Below are 22,101 nucleotides of genomic sequence, written 5' to 3' on the forward strand. Positions count from 1 at the left end.
GTAATGTTATCTTTCAACAAGGTAACACCATACGGCACGTTACCCATTCTGTCCTGATCTATCTCACAGCAGAAGTTGTTCGACTGTGTTCGTGGTCAGGCTATTCTCCTGATCTCTAACCCACAGAAACCATGTGGTCATAAGTTGCAATGACTGGAGGTCACTGCTTGTGAGCCATTATGATTGACGAACTCTAGCATACAGTTGAATCAGCATGGAATGACGTACCTGAAAATGTGTCGAAGCTCAGTTCTACTCAGAGCTGTTTTTGCTGCCGGGTATGACATGTTTGTCTACTGAATTTGGCACCCTGTACTCTCCCAAATCACCTACAGATTTAATCATGTGTTCTTCGTACTGCAGTATATAGTATACACACAGTCATTCAGATTTCACTGTTTGTTACCATTTCTGGTGTTTCAGTTTTAGTGGCTATCAGAGTACATGGAGAAAGACGTGCTTCATGTAATTTGTTGTGTGCATTTTGTTCTCTGCAGCCACAGAGAAAAGAAGAGATCTATCTGAAAAGACTAATGGAGCCACTGTCTGTGGCTCTGTTTCCCAACAGAGTCAGAGATGAATGTCAACTGTAATCACGTGCGAGAGCCAATCGTGGAAAACTTCGCCACCCAAATTTACCACGGTGTAGAAGTTGAATGCAAAGACTGTTATAACTTTTCAGTAAGCACAGTTGCTTACAGTGATCCTAAGCACATATACGTAAACATCCATGCTATAGTGAGAATGTATCGATAGAAAATACTTGAATCAGAATGAGGACGAATGCTCGAGATTAGTTAAAGCAGAGTTTGATGCAAAGGATCAGAGGGGTGAGAAATTTCGGAAGTATTATAAAATCGATGGTTTTATTCTGTACCCACAAAAGAATACAGATAAAGAAGAGTGTTGTGTGAAGTGACCAGGAAAATATGTCCCAGAGTTGATCGATTATTTTCATCTAGCTTTCGGTCTCTGTGGGGCGAAAAAAATATGTGGGTAAGATATCTGCATTTGTGAGTTTTTGCAATATGAATAGGAAGGTGACTGAAAGAATTCGAACATGTGATAGGCGTCAAAAAGTTAAGGTGACAAACGTGACTACTCGTGGTCCTACGCAAAGTATACAATCTAAGGATAATTTAAAAATTCTGGCAACGGATGTTTAGGGTCCGTTACCTAAAACAACTGGTAATTTTGCATACGTTCTGGTCGCATTGAATACGTTTTCAAAATTTGTGAAGCTGTATACTTCCCATAAGGCCACAGCTAAAGCGATGTTTAGCAAATTCGCGGGCGATTATTTCGTGAAAGTAGGAAAATCGAAGGCGGTATTATCCGACAATGGGGAGCAATTTATATCCAAGATATGGAGTGACGGCATGGAAGAAAGTGGGGTAGAGGTCATTCATATCTCGGCTTACCATCCATCCAGCAACGCTTCAGCACGCTACATGCGTGAACTGGGTAGATATTTCAGATCTTACTGCCATAACAATCAGAGGGCGTGGGGCAAATATGTAGAGGATATTGAAAGGATCATGAACTCGTTGTTCCACGAGAGAAGAGCCTTCACACCGGAGGAAATCATGTTTGGTGTTGAGACGAAAAGTGTAATAGACGAGATAATCGATTTCACACCGGGACAATATTTAAACATTAGTCAAAAGAAAGAGACGTTGAGGGAAAAGATCAGAAAACGTGCTGAAACACGAATTAAAAGGCACGATGCCAATTTAAAACCAACAAATTAAGGGGCCAGTGTCCTCGTCAAAACACACGAGAAATCCAATGAAAAGAAAATGGAATTTCCAAATTGAAGTTTATTTATAATGGGTCAGTCAAAATTGAAAGCGTTCCTCACCCTAATGCTTACTGTCAGGCACATCAACAAATCAGGTAAAATATTGGGTGCGCTGCATGTAGTAGGCTTAAAGCTCTATAAAGGGCAGGGACAAATAATGTTATTCTGCTTGTAAATAATTGTAATTAACTGAGGTCTAAAAAACTACATATTATTATTAATGATCACACAATGTGGATGTCATGTTGAAACAATGAAGACAATGTTTTTGTTTAATTAAATGAGTTTTTAATTGGTCACATAACTTGTAATCGGAACATTAATTGTTTTGTGATTAGTTTTGGAGATGTAATAATGTATATAACAGGTGACTTCAGATCTATTCAGATATGTCATTTAAGTTGCAGGAACAAATGTTGTAAAATCGACACTAATTAACATGCAAGAAACTAAATTATTGCCTGACAGAAATAAAAAAAATATTAAGAAAGAAATGCCTATGGGTCGGAATACATGCAGACGCCCACACAGAAATGAAAGCTGATGAGGACGTGAATGCGGCAGTGCACCAGTAGTCTGTCTCTGCTTTCCAGGAAAAGGAGGTTTATAGAAGAATTGCTTATGAGTAGGCAGTAGTGCACATGTGAATAGTGTGGTGCAGAAAATGTAAATAGTAATTCAAATGTTTCTTATGTGGACACAGATAAGGTAACGACTTTGTGAAAAATAACTTTTGGATCACTTTTGAATAATGAATACTCAAGATGTTTAGTTAACGAGAGTTATAAATTTTATGTGGACACAGATGTTATAAATGCTGTGTGAAAAGTGCTTGGTCATTTTTAATTAGTGAATGATCATATTGTTTACTTGATGCCAGCTGTTGATACGTTAGTGAACAAATGTTTTCGTTCCTTATTGTGTGCATTACAGCAAGTTGTTAGACTAAAAAAATTCCTACGTGATTGCATGTTTTGTGAACATAATTATTTTTTAGACGTTTGTATTCCTTTTCGCCTGCTTCATTTATTGCATTTTTATATTTTCTCCTTTCATCGATTAAATTCAATATCTCTGGTGTTACCCAATGCTTTTTACTAGGCCTCGTCTTGTTGCTGCAGATGCCAATGTCTTTGTCTCTCCATGTGTCATTCAGAGCTTGCAGACACACTGTAGTGGGTTGGACAAGGCTACCGATACATTGCAACCTGGCCGTCTCTGAGTTCAGGCGTCGTACAGCTACCGCGAGAACACAGCAAGATGATCTCAGCAAGGCGCTAGAGTCGCTGTGTCCGATCAGACTGTGAGGAACAAGTTGCTAGACAGAACCTTACGTCCCAGACGTCTTTTTCGAGTACCCCACTTGACAGGACAACACCTCACACCTCGGCTTCAGCCCTGCCATTCCCATGTCGAGTACCAACTTCATCACAGGCGAAAGATGTTATCCATAGACGAGATGTGATAAACCTTTTGCATTTCCTTTATGTTTTCGTCTTCTTTAAAGGCAAAGAGAGAAGATGAAGCGGTGCCCATCATAGAGCCTATGCCTACCGTCATGTATTTTTTTTTCTGACTTTCAGTTGTTAAAAAACAGAGGATTTTTTCTGGTACCGGTAGGTGGAAGGAAGAATTCGCGCTCAGCTAGTGAACGAGTGAAAAGTACGCCATTTTTAGCGAGTAATTGTAGACCGCCATTTTGGGGTCGCTATGAATAAGTGAGGAGTATGTATTTCATATGTGCACCGTTTAGAAAAATACAGTATTGTTTTATTAACAGAAAGGTCGTGTGAGTTGTTATTTCAAATAGTACAATAATTACAAGAACTGAAGCCCACCTGTGTACTTTGGAAAATTACGAAGATGCGATAAGCTTAATGGGAACACGGTCAAGACTTCAAAGGTGAACACGGCGACCAAACGTAGCATTATAAGGAATGGTAAGCACAAATCTACAGCGGAGAAAGAAACTACTTCGCCCTGCAAAATAATATGAACTAATACGAACTTATTTCCAGGCATAGCTCAGCTTATTGTGCTTGTCATTCATGCCGAAAAATTAATCTCATTAATTCAATACATTATAAAAGGCCACGCATTTTATTATCATCTATTCCATTATTTTATTATATTATGGAGACGAGATTTAAACTGGCGCGAGGTGATGGCTGTAGTCGTGTTTGAAGACCCTGTGGTGAGTGGTAGCCGTCAAATCTTGCCCAGGAAGATGGCAGATTCTGTCAAGGTTCTGTGATGGTATGGTGAGGCATGAGTGTTGACAGTTGCACAATCTTTTAGTGGTCCGCGGTCGGCTTAGCGCCAGGTAGTACATCGAACAGATCCTATTGACACATGTGGCGGTTACTGCATACCGTGGTGGTCCTAAATGTCTTGCGGAGCATGGAAATTGAAGTAATGGCATGGCCAGTGGTGATTCCCGACCTCAACCGCATCGAGCCTGTGTGCAACATGCGTGACAGTAGTGATCGTCCTGTTCCACCACAGACTCTCTAGAAACTTTCAAGGGCGCTCATTGAAGAATGAGAATGGATACTACAGGGTGACCTGCGTAGGCATATAGGGAGCATGCTATGTGAGTGTCAATCTGTGATAAAAGCTCAGGGAGGGCATGCAAGTTATTGAAGCTCTCAGGGTCCAATGAAAAGCACCCTGGACTCAATGATAGTTTTCTCTTTGTTTCGGATATTTCAGTTTTTATTATGTAAATGAATGAAGAGGTAATGATGTTTTGTTGTGCACGTAATTCGTGAAAGACAATGGTATAAATTTTGTACCATACCAAGTCTTAAATATTGGTCAATGGAGTATGGCAGACGCCCAGAGTCAAGGTTCACTAATTTTTGTGAGCAATGTATTTATTGTCAGTTTAGCTTTCACATTTTTAGTTAGTTACTACTGTACTGCCAATGATGACGTTACCTCTGTGTTTGCACCTAACCTCCAGGTGTAATTTATTTTGCAGTTTTGTTCAGAAGTACTGTATCCTCTCTGAAGACGATAGTCAGTTACAGTGTGATGATGAGCTTGTTAATTAAAAATGGTTATAACTAAAAACATTAATACTGTAGATCTTCCTAAATCTTGTGCCTTTCATTACATCAAATTGAAATTCTGAGTTGTCATTCTGTGCTTTGCTGATTCGCATGGTTCATGTCAGTTGCGGTGTTTCTTCGTGGAACTTGTTGTAGTTAAATAGAAACCTTATTATGTTTGTGGACAGGTGACATGCTGCTGCACACCCTCCAGGCGGTTCCGAGCCTGCTAGGGGCCTACCTGACGGCCACGGGCGTCTTCCAGCTCGCACTGTCCCAGGTGTCCGCTGCCCGACAGAAAGAACCCAACGAATTGACTCAAAAATCTCTTAGTGATGATCGGTGGGATCGTTTGGACTACGTGCGTGCTCATGGGACTTGGTTTCCACTTTGGAAGTGGCGGCAATATCCCGCTGCTGCCAATTTTTATGCTTACGCTGGTCTTTGTCCACTGTGATGCTATTCTCATTTGCGCGAATTCCTCGGTCACGGAGGAAGCGATCTACACTCTCTCCTCCTTGCTACTTGCACTCCTCGGACTCGCAGGACACGTTGTAACAGATGACCGGCTGCAGAGGATACTCGCGCTGGGGTGCACCTTACTGGGGGTACTCATAGCCGCCCGGAACGTCATCACGCTGGCCTGGGCTGCCGCATCCTCTACCCTCCATCGCCATGACGCTGGCGTCGACGCGGTATCGTCCGTACTCTCCCACGTGTGCGACACACTCTTAGGGGTGCTGTTCATGTTCGTCGCACTCTGGAAGTACTGCCGAACGGACGACACAGGGTCGCTGGAGTTTACACTTACGTCGACAGCGGTCCTGATATCGGTCTGCCTGATGGACATGTGCATCTTCCACCTGGCCCAGGACAAGGAGCCCGCACTCCGCCACGCACACCGCGCGCTCTCCGGGGTGCTGCTCGCATTGCTGGAGTGCGTCACGATGACGAAACATGTGGAGCAGTTGCCAGTAGCACGTGGTGTATAGCATCGTGCGGTTCGTCATGCCAAGTAAGATTTTCACAGAGCTGGATAACGAATTTCCATCTTGACTGACAGCTCTTGAACTGTTTCTTAAATTATCATAATATTCAAAGCCCAATACGACCCTTTGCCAAGCTTTTCTGCTATGGTTAACTTAATGTGGTAAATACTTACTGATTCCTTTCCAGCCCATTGTTTCTTTACCTATCAACTACAATTAGATGACATGTGGAATAATCGGGTCTACTGCAGGATGATTGTGTCGCTCTGGCACAATATTTCGGCCACGTAACTCGTTGCCTTCTTCAGGTGCTACCTGAGACTGCCCTATTGGAGGATCTTGTCCAGCATTTATGCTCAGAGGGCGCAGACAGCTGCCACAGATGGCGACCAAGTCGGGTGCGGACGTCCGAGGGAGCACCGAGGAAGAGACAACACATTACAGGCAACGCCAGGCGGGCGCGGACGGCAGAGAGAGCAGCCAGCGCCCTCTGAGCATAAATACTGGACAGGATCCTCCAATACGGCAGTCTCAGGTAGCACCTGAAGAAGGCAACGAGTTATGTGGCCGAAATATTGTGCCAGGGTGACACAAACATCCGGCAGTAGACCCGATTATTCCACATGTCAAGCTCTCGCCGGATAAGCCTGAAGAGTTACAATTAGATGGTCCAGATTTTAAATAGACCTCAAAAACCAAGCCGTTGCTAACAACATGAAAAGCGGGCTGATCACTACGATCACTTTTGCTAGTGCGTATAAGCCCGAAGGACAGCATGAGCGGTATGTGGTGGACCTCTGGTGAGTCTGAAACGGGATAAGTGCCACAAACCTTTGTAACTGTTTGGAGTGTGACACAAATTTTGTCCAGACTCAAAAACGGAAGCGTCTGGAAGAATGTCAGAGTGTGAATTAACGAAGGACCTTGTAAATCTTATGGAGAATGCGAGATCTAATAATCCATTTGTGGTTGCTATGTTTCAGCTGGAGGACCTCTTTATTTTAAAAAAGCAGCCGATAAACATATTAAGACAATGAAAATAAATATTTCCAAATGTAGTGGGATTCAAGTGCAAAAAGAAAAAACTGTACCTTGTGACGTCAAGACGAGAACTATGTTGCGTGAACTTAAAGACTGAAGCTCCTACAAGATTTTCGAGAAAAGGATTACCACTGACACAATAAAGAAATTTGTTTCACCGTCACAACCATGTAAAAACAACTTACTAGCTGAAAAGAAAAAGGATCTGCAACAGATTCTGCCGTATTATTCCAAAGTGTTAAATACAGGTGCTGTACTGAACGCAGAGCTGGTACAACCAATATCATATATGGGTGACTGGCGTACCGCCCAACACTGAACTGGACACTGGCATGACGACAGTTAATCATTTCATCAGTTAAAATAAGGATTAAAAATACTTTAATCACGAAGTAGTGTATTTGTAAAATGTTTTTTATTAAAAAAACTGACAAATGCCTGAGATTTTTTTCAATGGTACTTGCCTCGCTTTTGCCCGTAACAGTGTGGAATTTAGCATGTTTTGCGTTTTTCGAAATAAAATATTTATTTTCGTTGATAAAATGAAGGGGACGTAAAAGATTTTGCAATAGTTGTGTGACTCTTACTGTAGACAACAAATAAAAATTATTGTTGAGGCTTTTTCATTAGAACCAAAGAAAACTGAATAACTCGGAATCATTTGTTTGGTTCGTATTCCGTTATTGATTCCCACCTTACAACTGTTCACGTTTCTGTGGCTGAAGTTTTGGATGACGTTGGTGGGAGGTAAAAAAATGAAATGAAAAGAAGGTATGATCCGGAGTCAAAGAGTGTATAACATCGCGTTTAATAGTGTTGAAAACTAGGCAGATTCTCTGAAGCCTCGAAAGAGGGCAAGGTAAAACGATCTCTGTCTAGCATATGGATGGTGTGGATGTAATTGAAAAGGTTCGTGTGATATGTCAATATTTGTTTTAGAGTAGTGATTTTATGTTTATTTTATTCAAATGGATAAACTGGGCAACATGCGACGTCATAAAATTGTTAGCTCGTAATGAGTTGCGGTATGCGCAGGTTCACCCCCATAAGGAACTGAATTAAATACAGGTGCTGTACTGGAGGCACAGCTAGTACAACCAATACTGTATAAGCTTGACAGGCGTACCGCCCAACACCGAATTGGTCGGTGGCGTGACAATGGAGCGCAAAACCGCTAAGATTAGCGAATTCAGGTTTACATTTCGCTTGTGCAATGCATCGGTTAGGCCTACCACATCCTAGGTCGAACTAGTAACAGTGTCAAGGATATTGCAAAGTTGCCACCGTTATTTCATAGCATAACCTTCCACTAAATCAGAAAGTATGCACTTTGGAAGTTGCGTCTGCACGTTGCAAGACCCGACGAATAGAAACGGCGAGGTCATAGCCACGACCTCGTCTATAGGCTGGCTTGCTTAGTATACGGGCGCCGCACACGTTTGATTTAATGACCTTGTAAATACGTAACAAACCATCCATTGGTTTAACAGCTTACAGCCACGTTAGTATATCTCAATTACGATGCAAAGTTCCTTTGGACACGCATGCATCGTAATTCAGAACAACACAAGCACAACAGCATCGTATTCAAAGTTAAAACCGTTTTATGCGTATGTACATTGTATTGAAATAATCTTACGTTTATGACAGTCGTTTTGTGTTCTCTCAAGACAAAAAACAATGGAATATTACATAAAGTATTTATAAAATATAAATCACCATCACATATGCTTTTCATAACGCAAGAAAGAGAAAGCTAATTAAGTTTATACGACTAAATACGCGCAGTTTAAAAGCAGTGCCTTTCTGCCAGCTATTCGTTTGTGCCTTTAGATTTTACACAACATTCACCATTTATAAATTAATCGGAATTTTACTAATGATCTCTTGTATAATCAGTAAATTAACTATTAAATGAATTTAAACTTTAAATATTCATGAGCTTAGATAATTAGAAAATAGCTCAGGCTGCCTTCATAATACGTGTGGCTGAGGAGCGAATGGCATGTTTCCATAAACACACTGTTAAAAATTGACTGTAACTTATGATATAAATACAGGATTTGGAATGTTTCTTTTTGTACCGCTTACAAAAGGACCCTCTCATTGCTGCAATCTCTGTGTGCCTGCTTTTATTATAACATCCAGGTTGTGGAACTCAGTTTTGCTTAAGTTGCAAGCAAAAATTAGAATCACCCCCCCCCACCCCCCGGCCGCCATTACAGTCTTTTCCAGTCACGCAGGCCGTCGTCTCCCTTTCGCAAGGTAGGCAAAAAACCCCATAGACCAATCATTCATTACCTGTCTGTCGCGTGGCTGCTATCGATATTTGCCGCTATCGGCCCAGATTGCTGCTACTGAATTGACGGAAACCTTTCTGTTTCTCCGTATGCGCTAGACGTCACGTCGTAATGTCATTGTGCAATGTAACACTGGGAAAAACCACTTATGGGATTCCTTTATGGCTCAGTCTTAGATACAATATTGTTACTCATTTCTATCTCTACCTCCCATCTAACACACAACAATCAGAATTAGTTCTATTGGTAGGTGACACTAATATTGTAATCAATACAACCATACATGTATCAACAGAAGAAAGGATAAATAATGTCCTCAAAATCTTACTGTTAGTCTCTCACAGATTCAGCATATTCAGTTCTACACACTGAAATGGATTCCTCACTATCTGTTTGAATACGGGAAGTTTAAAGCGATGTTTATTATGCACTTCTTCAGTATAGCAGCTACGATCTTGTGCATCTGTTGGTATGATAAAGAGTACCATTCTAATGTAGAAAATAAAATGGTCATCTTTTTAGAATCCGTTTGTGGCAATCATTGCATTCTGGGTGATTCATTACGCCTTCTGGTGGCACAGGCAGCAAACGAGAAGGCTAACACAGGATCATTTTCAGAATTTATTCAGAAATCCAGATGAACACGTAGCCACAACAGTATTGCTATAAAATGTAAACTTTCACGGCCGGAAATCTCACCATTAATAAAATATTCAGGGCTATTATGCCGTGGTCGAATGGATTTCATCTTAAAACCCGAAGTTTCATCCACCTCTGTGGAGGACATTTTCAAGGGTGACCGTAGCTTGGTTGACTGTCCAATTCGCACCCCAGCTCGCTACTGACTGCAGCAAAATTCCGCCCCCTCAAGTTTCCGCTCAGTACCGTGACGTCACACGTTTTGAGCACGAGATCGCAGCTGTCCATTGTCGGCTGCCGTCGTCCACTGTTGCTATCATCCCATGGTGGAAGACTGGTGCGCATTTTCTTCAGCATCGGAATCCAGATTTCATTCAATTTCACGCTCTCCTCCTTCCTACTGAAATTCCTGGGGTGTTTCACAAGCTATATGGTTTCTTTGTATAGCCTTCCTGGTATCCACTTGTGGCTGCCAGTACTTAAGTCCTATCAAAATGATAGGTATTACCAGCATCGAGTGTTTACTAGTGAATACTAAACCATTACTGGTTACGTTACGGAATAGACTCTGAAATTCGTAAGTACACGTGTTTTCCTGGAACGTAATCGTTATTAACTTGACAATAAATTACATGTTTTTGACTTGCTAATGTTCTTTAAAATTATGTTTTTGGACTGTTTTAGCATTTACTTAAGAGGATGGTTGTTATCTGGTGACTTTATATTTGGTTGTTGAACTTCAAAAGCCGACCTGAAATTTATGTAATTTAACAATTTAGCTTTATGGATCAGATTTGTTGTTTGAAATGTGGTATACGTCTGGTATCATACACTTCATTAAATTAATTTCCCTTGTAACATTTAGAAGTACTACAACAGTGGTAACTATACCACATAGTGCAAAAATAATGACTATAGTGAGAATTTTAAAAAATTGTAAGTATGTATTTTAATGTGAATTGAAACTCGAAAAACACGTTCTTGAATTCGTTAAACTGCTACCACATTTGCACTTACAGTCACTGTACGTCTGGAGGAGACAGAAATTAGTAAATTATCATATTTTGAACAATAAGAAAGAATGTTAACACATTTCAAAAACGAGCTGTAAGAATAATGTGTGGCGCTACCCCACAATCATTTTGTAGACATCTGTTAAGGAAGACAGGTATTTTGGCTACGGCTTTTAAGTTTGCATTCCCTCATGGAATTTGTTGTAAATAATCTAGTATATTTAAGGAAGAACGACGATGTAAGTTCAACACTAGAAGAAAAACATGATATTCATTATTCCACATTAAGTTTGACCTCGGCCCATAAAGGCTTGAACAACGCTGCTACCAAAAATTCTTATCAACCATCCAGTGATATAAGACGTCTCACAGACTGCGAAGTTAAAAAGAACAAACGGAAAAGATGATCCTTGATAATTCCTATTCCGTAGAAGATTTCTGTTTATGTAATACGTAAAAGGTTGTGGGTGGGAATTTCTTGTTTCCACCAGTAGAACAAAAGTAACTGGTCATCATGTAGCTGTATTTACGTATGGATGTATAACGTGAATATAACTGGCCCATTACACATCACTTGCACCGTGTACTTCATCACAAAACCTTCTGCCACGCTCTTTGCTGCAATCCCTTTTGACACAAAATGTGGATGGTACCCGTATCTTTTGTTTCTAATATAATGTAATCTAACTTATTTAACTCCAAAACTATATACTGAGAACCTAAGTAGTTCGTTCAAGCTATTTCTCCCTTTTGGCGACTCTCAATAGCGTGCTCAAAAAAGTATAAAAAACATGCGCACTATTCCCCTCTTCTGCTAAAATGATGTTCCCTGATGTCCTTGTTGTAATATATCAATTTCCCAGTCTTCTAAACACTTCTAGTCTGAGAATCGGAACCGATACTGTATCTGATGGCGGAAAGAAGAGCTCGCAAGAAATGCCATAACGGCTGTCCAGTCCCATCTCAGTACTTTTGTCTCTAGTGAACTTTTTTGTGCACAGATTGAGCTCAATATAACTCCTGAAAACAAGTAGATAAACATAAGTAACTAATAAGAAATCCGTAACATTGTACATTACTTTTTTTAAGTTAGTTAGTAGTCAGATCATTATGCAACAAGTTGCATGAAAATGTAATAGGATGGAATGGAATTAGAATTCCAGCACAGTGGCTCACAGCTGCTGCCTGTTCTTCGACACACCAGCAACTCCTACAGTAGGATTCCATGTCTCCAGTGCTATTTGAGGTCTAGAGAGAGGGTCCAGGCGTTTAAAGCGCACTCTTTACTTCTTTAGGAGTCGCATGCCAATGCCTACCTTCTCTTCAGGCATGGGCCCAGAGTTGGGTTCTGAATAGGGGAGGGGAAGGGGGAAAGGTCACAGTTTCTTATCTTCTCCTCTCCTCATCCCCAAAGTATAATTTGTGTCACCTACCACAGCTAACGGGTTTAATGATTGAAACAATAACATATACAGGGTGTTACAAAAAGGTACGACCAAACTTTCAGGAAACATTCCTCACACACAAAGAAAGAAAATATGTTATGTGGGCATGTGTCCGGAAACGCTTACTTTCCATGTTAGAGCTCATTTTATTACTTCTCTTCAAATCACATTAATCATGGAATGGAAACACACAGCAACAGAACGTACCAGCGTGACTTCAAACACTTTGTTACAGGAAATGTTCAAAATGTCTTCCGTTAGCAAGGATACATGCATCCACCCTCCGTCGCATGGAATCCCTGATGCGCTGATGCAGCCCTGGAGAATGGCGTATTATATCACAGCCGTCCACAATACGAGCACGAAGAGTCTCTACGTTTGGTACCGGGGTTGCGTAGACAAGAGCTTTCAAATGCCCCCATAAATGAAAGTCAAGAGGGTTGAGGTCAGGAGAGCGTGGAGGCCATGGAACTGGTCCGCCTCTACCAATCCATCGGTCACCGAATCTTTTGTTGAGAAGCGTACCAACACTCCGACTGAATTGTGCAGGAGCTCCATCGTGCATGAACCACATGTTGTGTCGTACTCGTAAAGGCACATGTTCTAGCAGCACAGGTAGAGTATCCCGTATGAAATCATGATAACATGCTCCATTGAGCGTGGGTGGAAGAACATGGGGCCCGATCAAGGCATCACCAACAATGCCTGCCCAAACGTTCACAGAAAATCTGTGTTGATGACGTGACTGCACAATTGCGTGGGGTTTCTTGTCAGCCCACACATGTTGATTGATAAATTTACAATTTGATCACGTTGGAATGAAGCCTCATCCGTAAAGACAACATTTGCACTGAAATGAGGATTGACACATTGTTGGATGAACCATTCGCAGAAGTGTACCCGTGGAGGCCAATCAGCTGCTGATAGTGCGTGCACACGCTGTACATGGTACGGAAACAACTGGTTCTCCCGTAGCACTCTCCATGCAGTGCTGTGGTCAACGTTACCTTGTACAGCAGCAACTTCTCTGACGCTGACATGAGGGTTATCGTCAACTGCACGAAGAATTGCCTCGTCCATTGCAGATGTCCTCGTCGTTCTAGGTCTTCCCCAGTTGCGAGTCATAGGCTGGAATGTTCCGTGCTCCCTAAGACGCCGATCAACTACTTCGAACGTCTTCCTGTCGGGACACCTTCGTTCTGGAAATCTGTCTCGATACAAACGTACCGCGCCACGGCTATTGCCACGTGCTAATCCATACATCAAATGGGCGTCTGCCAACTCCGCATTTGTAAACATTGCACTGACTGCAAAACCACGTTCGTGATGAACACTAGCCTGTTGATGCTACGTGCTGATGTGCTTGATGCTAGTACTGTAGAGCAATGAGTCGCATGTCAACACAAGCACCGAAGTCAACATTACCTTCCTTCAATTGGTCCAACTGGCGGTGAATCGAGGAAGTACAGTAGATACTAACGAAACTAAAATGAGCTCTAACATGGAAATTAAGCGTTTCCGGACACATGTCCACATAACATCTTTTCTTTATTTGTGTGTGAGGAATGTTTCCTGAAAGTTTGGCCGTACCTTTTTGTAACACCCTGTATAAAATGTTGTAACATAATAATAACTGAAATATGGCAGCTGATGTGAATGTATGTTTAATTTAATTTGAGGATGGTTCAGCAACAGGAGGCTGATAATGGAGTGGAATCTAATAAAATGGTTCAAATGGCTCTGAGCACTATGCGACTTAACTTCTGAGGTCATCAGTCGCCTAGAACTTAGAACTAATTAAACCTAACTAACCTAAGGACATCACACACATCCATGCCCGATGCAGGATTCGAACCTGCGACCGTAGCGGTCACGCGGTTCCAGACTGAAGCGCCTAGAACCGCACGGCCACACCGGCCGGCTGGAATCTAATAGCAACGTTTTTGTTGACCTATATCAGAGCACAGTCACTGTTCATATTGAACCCTTTCTAGCGTCATTTCCTTTCGTTTAACAGGGTGCTGGACTTTCATGATTTCTGGATGATCTCTCTCTCTCTCTCTCTTTCTCCCTCTCTCCCCTCTGTGTGTTTGTGTGTATGTGTGTGAAATCACAGTGTGTTGGATTTAGGACAGGCACGGCAGTGAATGTAGCGAAAAAAGCGGCATTTTGCCGTCAGCCCCAGCTGAAGCCTGAGGTGATTGTTTTGATGGAAGTCAGGATGCTGGGGCTAACGGAGGGGGTAACGGACCATTGTGTGGTCTACAAGAGCCTAAGGATGGGAGGCGACTCTACCAACAGGGAGTGATGCTTTCTCATGTTACAGTTTACTAAAGAAACACGGTTTGCCAAAAATAATGGCTAGTCTCATGAGCAACTTTCTAATTTCAGAATACCTCTGATGTAAGGCTAGTTCCTGGGCTCAAGAACGCGCCATTAGTAAATTTTTCAGTGATGTTACAGAGTCGCAGCTGAAATGGCAGTTTTTTAGATGTAAATGGCGTTGCATAATATGATTGGCATTTTATAGTAACGTACTGTCTTGGTGGAAATTTGTGTGCTTGAAGGAATCCCGCTGTTGGGCAGCTGTGTATGCGTTTTCCGCTATTAACAAGCGTCCAACCACTCGGCGTCTCCAAATGTCTATACAACATCTTTGCCAATTATTGTAGCGGATGTAGCGCCCATTGGATTGTGGGGCAGAGCAAGGTAACCAAAAAAGTTACCAACGGCTGCCCTCAAGGCTCCTTAACGGTCCATTGTTCTGGGATCTTAGTACTGAACCCCTATTACATCTCTTAGAGCGGGCAGAAACTACTGAACGTGTTATTGCATAAGAAGATGATGTCCTAGTAGTTGTGTCGACTGACTCCAAGGCGAGACTTGAATAAAAGGCGAATGATGTGCTTGTTCACATGCAGCACTGGTGCAAGGGCAATAAACTATCATAGCTGTTCATAAAACAACATACATACATCCAAAGGGAAAACTTCCTCTTACCAGAAATCCCTCCATAAAGCTTGACGGAATCCCTGTAAAACGGCGCACTGTTTGTAGATATTTAGGCATTCTTCTAGACGAGAAAAGATACTTTCTAGAGCATGTAAAGTATGTTATTCAGAAAGTGGCTAAAATTATGCATAATATTGCCCGCGCTGGCACTGTTGACTACAAATTACGATTGCATGTGATGCATACATATCACGAAGCTATATTTAACGCTATAGTGGTCTTCGAAGGCAGCATCTGGGCGCATCGCCTTTGACTAGGCGGCTTAAAACCTGTACTGCGACCAAGTCAGCGGATCGAATTTCTGAGGCTCACAGGTGCCTTTCGCACTACACGTATAGAGGGTTTACTTGTGATCATCCAGCTATCTCCATGCATCCAGCATGGATGTGGTGGTAACGTTACAGGACAGCGCTGTATTGGTTGGAGCGTGGACAACATGGCTGTGTGCTTGAGATCACAGGAACTCATATTACTCATTGAAGACATGTATGAGTCTGGAAGTTAGATGAATGATGTCTGACTGGGACACTAGAAGCACTGCAGGGCGCGTTTGCAATGCGTTCCCAAGCATTAGGGACAGGCTCAAACTGCGCGACATTGCCCTATTCGAGATACAGTGCACCTATTAACAGGTCACGGTCCATATCCCAAAAATTTGCTTCGAGTGGGATGTAGTAACACACCAATCTGCGAATGTGGAGAGGAAGGCTGCGCTGATCATGTCGTTCTCACATGACCCCTTTTTCAGGTAGAGAGGGACTGCAGGTGGTTTGCCTGCGATCTGCAAACAATTGTAAGTGACCAAACTTGTGGACTAAAGTCAGTATGGTTGCACATACACTCCTGGAAATGGAAAAAAGAACACATTGACACCGGTGTGTCTGACCCACCATACTTGCTCCGGACACTGCGAGAGGGCTGTACAAGCAATGATCACACGCACGGCACAGCGGACACACCAGGAACCGCGGTGTTGGCCGTCGAATGGCGCTAGTTGCGCAGCATTTGTGCACCGCCGCCGTCAGTGTCAGCCAGTTTGCCGTGGCATACGGAGCTCCTTCGCAGTCTTTAACACTGGTAGCATGCCGCGACAGCGTGGACGTGAACCGTATGTGCAGTTGACGGACTTTGAGCGAGGGCGTATAGTGGGCATGCGGGAGGCCGGGTGGACGTACCGCCGAATTGCTCAACACGTGGGGCGTGAGGTCTCCACAGTACATCGATGTTGTCGCCAGTGGTCGGCGGAAGGTGCACGTGCCCGTCGACCTGGGACCGGACCGCAGCGACGCACGGATGCACGCCAAGACCGTAGGATCCTACGCAGTGCCGTAGGGGACCGCACCGCCACTTCCCAGCAAATTAGGGACACTGTTGCTCCTGGGGTATCGGCGAGGACCATTCGCAACCGTCTCCATGAAGCTGGGCTACGGTCCCGCACACCGTTAGGCCGTCTTCCGCTTACGCCCCAACATCGTGCAGCCCGCCTCCAGTGGTGTCACGACAGGCGTGAATGGAGGGACGAATGGAGACGTGTCGTCTTCAGCGATGAGAGTCGCTTCTGCCTTGGTGCCAATGATGGTCGTATGCGTGTTTGGCGCCGTGCAGGTGAGCGCCACAATCAGGACTGCATACGACCGAGGCACACAGGGCCAACACCCGGCATCATGGTGTGGGGAGCGATCTCCTACACTGGCCGTACACCACTGGTGATCGTCGAGGGGACACTGAATAGTGCACGGTACATCCAAACCGTCATCGAACTCATCGTTCTACCATTCCTAGACCGGCAAGGGAACTTGCTGTTCCAACAGGACAATGCACGTCCGCATGTATCCCGTGCCACCCAACGTGCTCTAGAAGGTGTAAGTCAACTACCCTGGCCAGCAAGATCTCCGGATCTGTCCCCCATTGAGCATGTTTGGGACTGGATGAAGCGTCGTCTCACGCGGTCTGCACGTCCAGCACGAACGCTGGTCCAACTGAGGCGCCAGGTGGAAATGGCATGGCAAGCCGTTCCACAGGACTACATCCAGCATCTCTACGATCGTCTCCATGGGAGAATAGCAGCCTGCATTGCTGCGAAAGGTGGATATACACTGTACTAGTGCCGACATTGTGCATGCTCTGTTGCCTGTGTCTATGTGCCTGTGGTTCTGTCAGTGTGATCATGTGATGTATCTGACCCCAGGAATGTGTCAATAAAGTTTCCCCTTCCTGGGACAATGAATTCACGGTGTTCTTATTTCAATTGCCAGGAGTGTATAATATGTAAAACGCAGCTGCTTAGCTTTCAGTCTAGAAGATGAACTGGACGCTCCGAATATCAAAACAACGTCAACAGACCACAAGAAGCGTCTCCTCAATTATAAATAATGATACACGCACATAAATTCAATTAAGAGAAACTTTAAAATTCAGATATACATAAGTAAAGAAAGAATCATTAATAAAAAAGGAAATAAGGAAAGAATGAAAGATTGCTATGGACACACACACTGGTATGCGTAGACTCGAGGATTGCCGAAGCACGCACATACCAATGTAGAATAGTGTAGCAACAATAGGTTTAGAAGTAGGTATAGTTGTAGTTAGTTGGCAAACCTCACATTCGTCCGAGGCTGCCCGTAACATTGCATGGGGGCTTAATTAAAAAGGAAATATATGCAATAATGCAATAACTTTAGTACCTGTGTGTCCGGTTACGAAGTCTCGTAACCGGTTGGCCCTGAGTAGTATTAGTACGCAATCTGACTGCTTAAATATCAATAAAGAATGACAAGAAATTTTCGTTAACACAATTGATTAATTAAGTACCCTTCAACTATAAAAGCTACGAAACAACAAAGCACAAATGTAACTGTTCTGTGTGGGGTAGTTTGATTCAACGTACATGTATCTGGCATGGTTCTTCCTCAATACGACAAGATATTTTAAACACCATTTACAATGAACTAATTGAAAAACCATAACTACTGTAATTGCACATAGAAACCAGAGTTACAAGTCTAACACATGAACACGAGCCAGATGCTTTGTTGATTGAACCTGTGACCAAGAGGCATTGTCATTAAAGAAATGTGAAATAATTTTTTTTACCTTCATATATACTGACGAAAAATACACTGTGATCATTGCAACATCTTCCATCTACGCATTACACTAACAAAAGAACAGCATCTACTCTCTCGCCCAACCGAACAACAACTGCACTCGACATCCTCTGAACTAGTACTGCTTTCGTCATCCTCTCAACAAGTACTGCCCACGGCAACCTCTGAACTACTATTGCACCAGTAGAGGTGGCGGAATAATAATCTTTGGCGCAATCTCTGGCGCTGTGACTCAGTGTAGCCACCTTTCATATGCCCCTCCTCCACAGGCTAGAATTTGATTGTATTTTTGCCAACATTGGTGGTGAAAATACCACCAAATTCGTCCAAAAACACAGACAAAATTAAAAGATGATATTAATAAGTACATATCACAGAACTAAATAAATTTTGGCTTTGCACTGACCCTTCAATGACCTAATATATAAAACACAGTAAGGAATACAAATGCTTGCGTACATGTGATTTTACATAATAGATTACACAAGTATCATTTCTCAGAGTAGTTAAACAGTTCAATCAATGGCACCAGCAATGACTAATATGTGCAGGTAAGAGTCTCATAACATTTCATAAACAGTAAATACATAAAAAATAAGTTTATACAAATATTCACTTAAAATCTTTTCAATAGTTCAATAAACAAGTCGCACTCCTCAGAGTAGTTGACATTTCCAACAGTGGCACCCAGCAATGGTCAACCGGTGCAAATAGCAGTCCCATAGCATTTCATCAGCAATATTTGGACAGCTCCAACAGTGGCAACCAGCAATGGCGAGCAGGTGCAGACACCAACAAGTGACATCTCATCAGTGGTTGAGCAGATCCAACATTGGCACCCAGCAATGTTGAACAGGTGCAGACAGCAACAAGTGACATTATCTCAGTAGCAGCAGTTCTATCAGTGGCACCCAGTAATGTTGAACAGGTGCAGACAGCAAGTGACATCATTTCAGTAGCAGCAGTTCCATCAGTGGCACCCAGTAATGTTGAACAAGTGCAGATAACAGTCCATAATATTCACCAGCAATAATTACACAGTTCATCAGAGTTCCTCAGCAGAAATTGAACATTTCCAAGTGGCACCCACCAATGTTAATAGGTGTAAGCACGAACAACAGTTTGAATGGACACGCAATTTCTTTTACAAATTTATCATCAATGCTCTTACACTAAACATACAAATTATAGTAAACACACAAATGATATCAGATAATTGTCATATTAACTATTACAAATACACAAATATCAGTAAACCTATAATATTTATGGGTGTCAGTGCAAACCACAACAAACAAGTAAAATAATATTTAGGAGGTAGGTTGGTACCAATTATTTGGGATTAGGAAAGAAAAACACACAAAACACACTCACTCATCTTTCATCCACATATTAAGTACTATTATGTAATTGAATAGTGTTAACTGTGTAAATGCAATTCTGTCAAAATTTGATGTTCAACATGTGTATCAAGTAGTAGTGGCAGCAGTGTATAATAATCAATAATAGTTAGTCAACGTCATAGTCATCATGTCAAGACCAATGTTTGCCAAGCCAAATCAAAATGTACGGTTGCTGAACAACTGTCAGTGTGCCAAGATATGCAAATACTTCCTGCTTATTGATTTAACAAAGTGTGTGTGTAGACAATCTTTTTTCCACTGTAGTGTTCTAGTCTCCCATCTTCATCCTTCCTGTTCCATATAAACCAACAAAAAAATATGCTCCTCACTTACTTTACCTCTTATCCACCAAAACTCCAATAATCATCAGCATCACATAATCTCAATACTTCAATAATAGCTCTTCAATACGTCGATACGTATAAACCTTATCACCAATGTCATTTACCTTACCTCCTATCCACCAAAACTCCAATAATCATCAACATCACACAATCTCAATAGTTCAATAATACTTCTTCAATACGTCGATACATATAAATCTTATCACCAATAACATTTCACTCCCATAACAACTCTTTCCTCTCGTCAGTCTCCTCGAACAAGTACAGATAAAATCCTAGTGCAAACTTCAGTTCATCATCCCATACAATCCGAAGACACAGTGTCCACACACAAGCTCTGTGTAATCCACCTGAGCCAAATCTTCTACTCAATATGAATTATAAAATACATTTTGGTTACCTTGCCCATCATAAAATAAAATAAATGCATACATGACCTCTAACAGCCTTCAGTTTGAATAACTTTCGGTAAGTAGGTGCGAGTATGTAGTAAGAATGATCACATAAGACTTTGAATGAATAAATCGTAATATTTCACAGTGTGTACACCACTTCAAGAATCATGCAAAACAGAAGCAAACATGTGGAGTATTTCTTTGTGTCAAGTGTCACTTGCTATTTCAATTGCTCACGAAGAATGCAGTGTAATAACTGTAAATGGTCTAAAGCCAGTGTTGGTATTTCATGTCGTCAGCTTCGTTTCTATTAGCATGAATTTATAGAGGTTTCATAAAACCTCCAGTTCATGTGACTTCATTGAAGTTTCTTGTACCAATGTAGTTCGTAGAATTATAGCAGTTTATTTTCTCATCTTATAATATAAAGCACTGAGCGTAAGCAAAACATGCAATAGCGAGTAAATATACCAGTAGAGAACAGAATGTTAACAAGTGGATGCAGCACAATCCCTACAACAAGGCTCTGCCAAGCGAACAATCTATAATTAATACCATAGTGTAACCTAAACTCCATGTTTGTACGCAGTATATAAGCATTTCTATATACCAAATTAAAGAGTAGTTATGACAACAAAACATAAATGTGTAAATATGCAATCCATACGCAAAGCAGCAAATATATATCTTACATAATAAATAGGTTATTAGCATCATATCAGCATAAGCAAATAAATGTTCATATGTAATCTCAATAAGTAAACATGAAGGCGCAAGCAGATAAATCACAAAGTATAACTTACATACATAACCATATCAGCACAACTAATCAGGTGACAATTATAATTTAAATAAATAAGCACAGCAGGCACATAGTAAAAAATATGACATCAGTGAAAAAGCAGAGCAGCCAAGCGATGCATAATATACATAAGTAACAACCCTGTTAATTAATCAATCATTGTCAAAATCAGTTAAGACAAAGTATAAATCACGTAATCGCTAGCAGCAAATTACGTATAAAGGACATACCTAAGTAGAAATATGTTACCTGAAAAATAAACTCAATTAATAGTTACCTTTTTAGTTTACTACTTTCTTCTTCGAAATTACATTCTTCCTGAAATTTTCTCGGTAGCAAGTCGTCTTATCGTCGGATACACACAGAATTTACCTGAAGTTCTTAAATATTTTATACAACTGTATCCTGGAGAAAACTGAACGTTAATAACATAAGTTATCAAGTCACTATAACTTTATACTGAATTTAATCGGAGAAATTAGACTGTTTATTTGTCTACAGCTGTCAGTGCATTCGCACTGAGCGCTCGATCAGCTGTAGGTACGCGTGACGTAGGAAGTAATTGTTTGCGGTCAATGGCTACCTTGTGCGGCGCTCGGACTGACTGTCGCTTTGAGTATGTGCCGCCGCCAGAACACGGCGCGGTATCCTTGTATTCTCTGCGTGTTTACCTGTAACTGTTAATTTCTCAAAAATATGTCATTCCACAAAAATGTTAACCTTCGATATATGATGTATTCCCTTAGAGCGCCGT

The 22,101-nt window shown here is 41.8% G+C and overlaps 1 protein-coding gene across 2 annotated transcripts in view; it reads left to right on the top strand.

Moving 5' to 3' along the window:
• Positions 1 to 6,159, top strand: part of LOC124622568 — a 46,834-nt gene extending 40,675 nt beyond the window's left edge. For both annotated transcript variants that reach the window (XM_047148316.1, XM_047148315.1), the window contains exon 2: positions 5,043 to 6,159. In XM_047148316.1, coding sequence (XP_047004272.1) covers positions 5,190 to 5,846 — 657 coding nt within the window. In that variant the 5' untranslated portion in view covers positions 5,043 to 5,189 and the 3' untranslated portion in view covers positions 5,847 to 6,159. The remainder of the gene's footprint in view (positions 1 to 5,042) is intronic.
• Positions 6,160 to 22,101: the final 15,942 nt, after the last annotated feature.

Source organism: Schistocerca americana, chromosome 7 (genome assembly GCF_021461395.2).
Source record: "Schistocerca americana isolate TAMUIC-IGC-003095 chromosome 7, iqSchAmer2.1, whole genome shotgun sequence".
Lineage (NCBI taxonomy): Eukaryota > Metazoa > Arthropoda > Insecta > Orthoptera > Acrididae > Schistocerca > Schistocerca americana.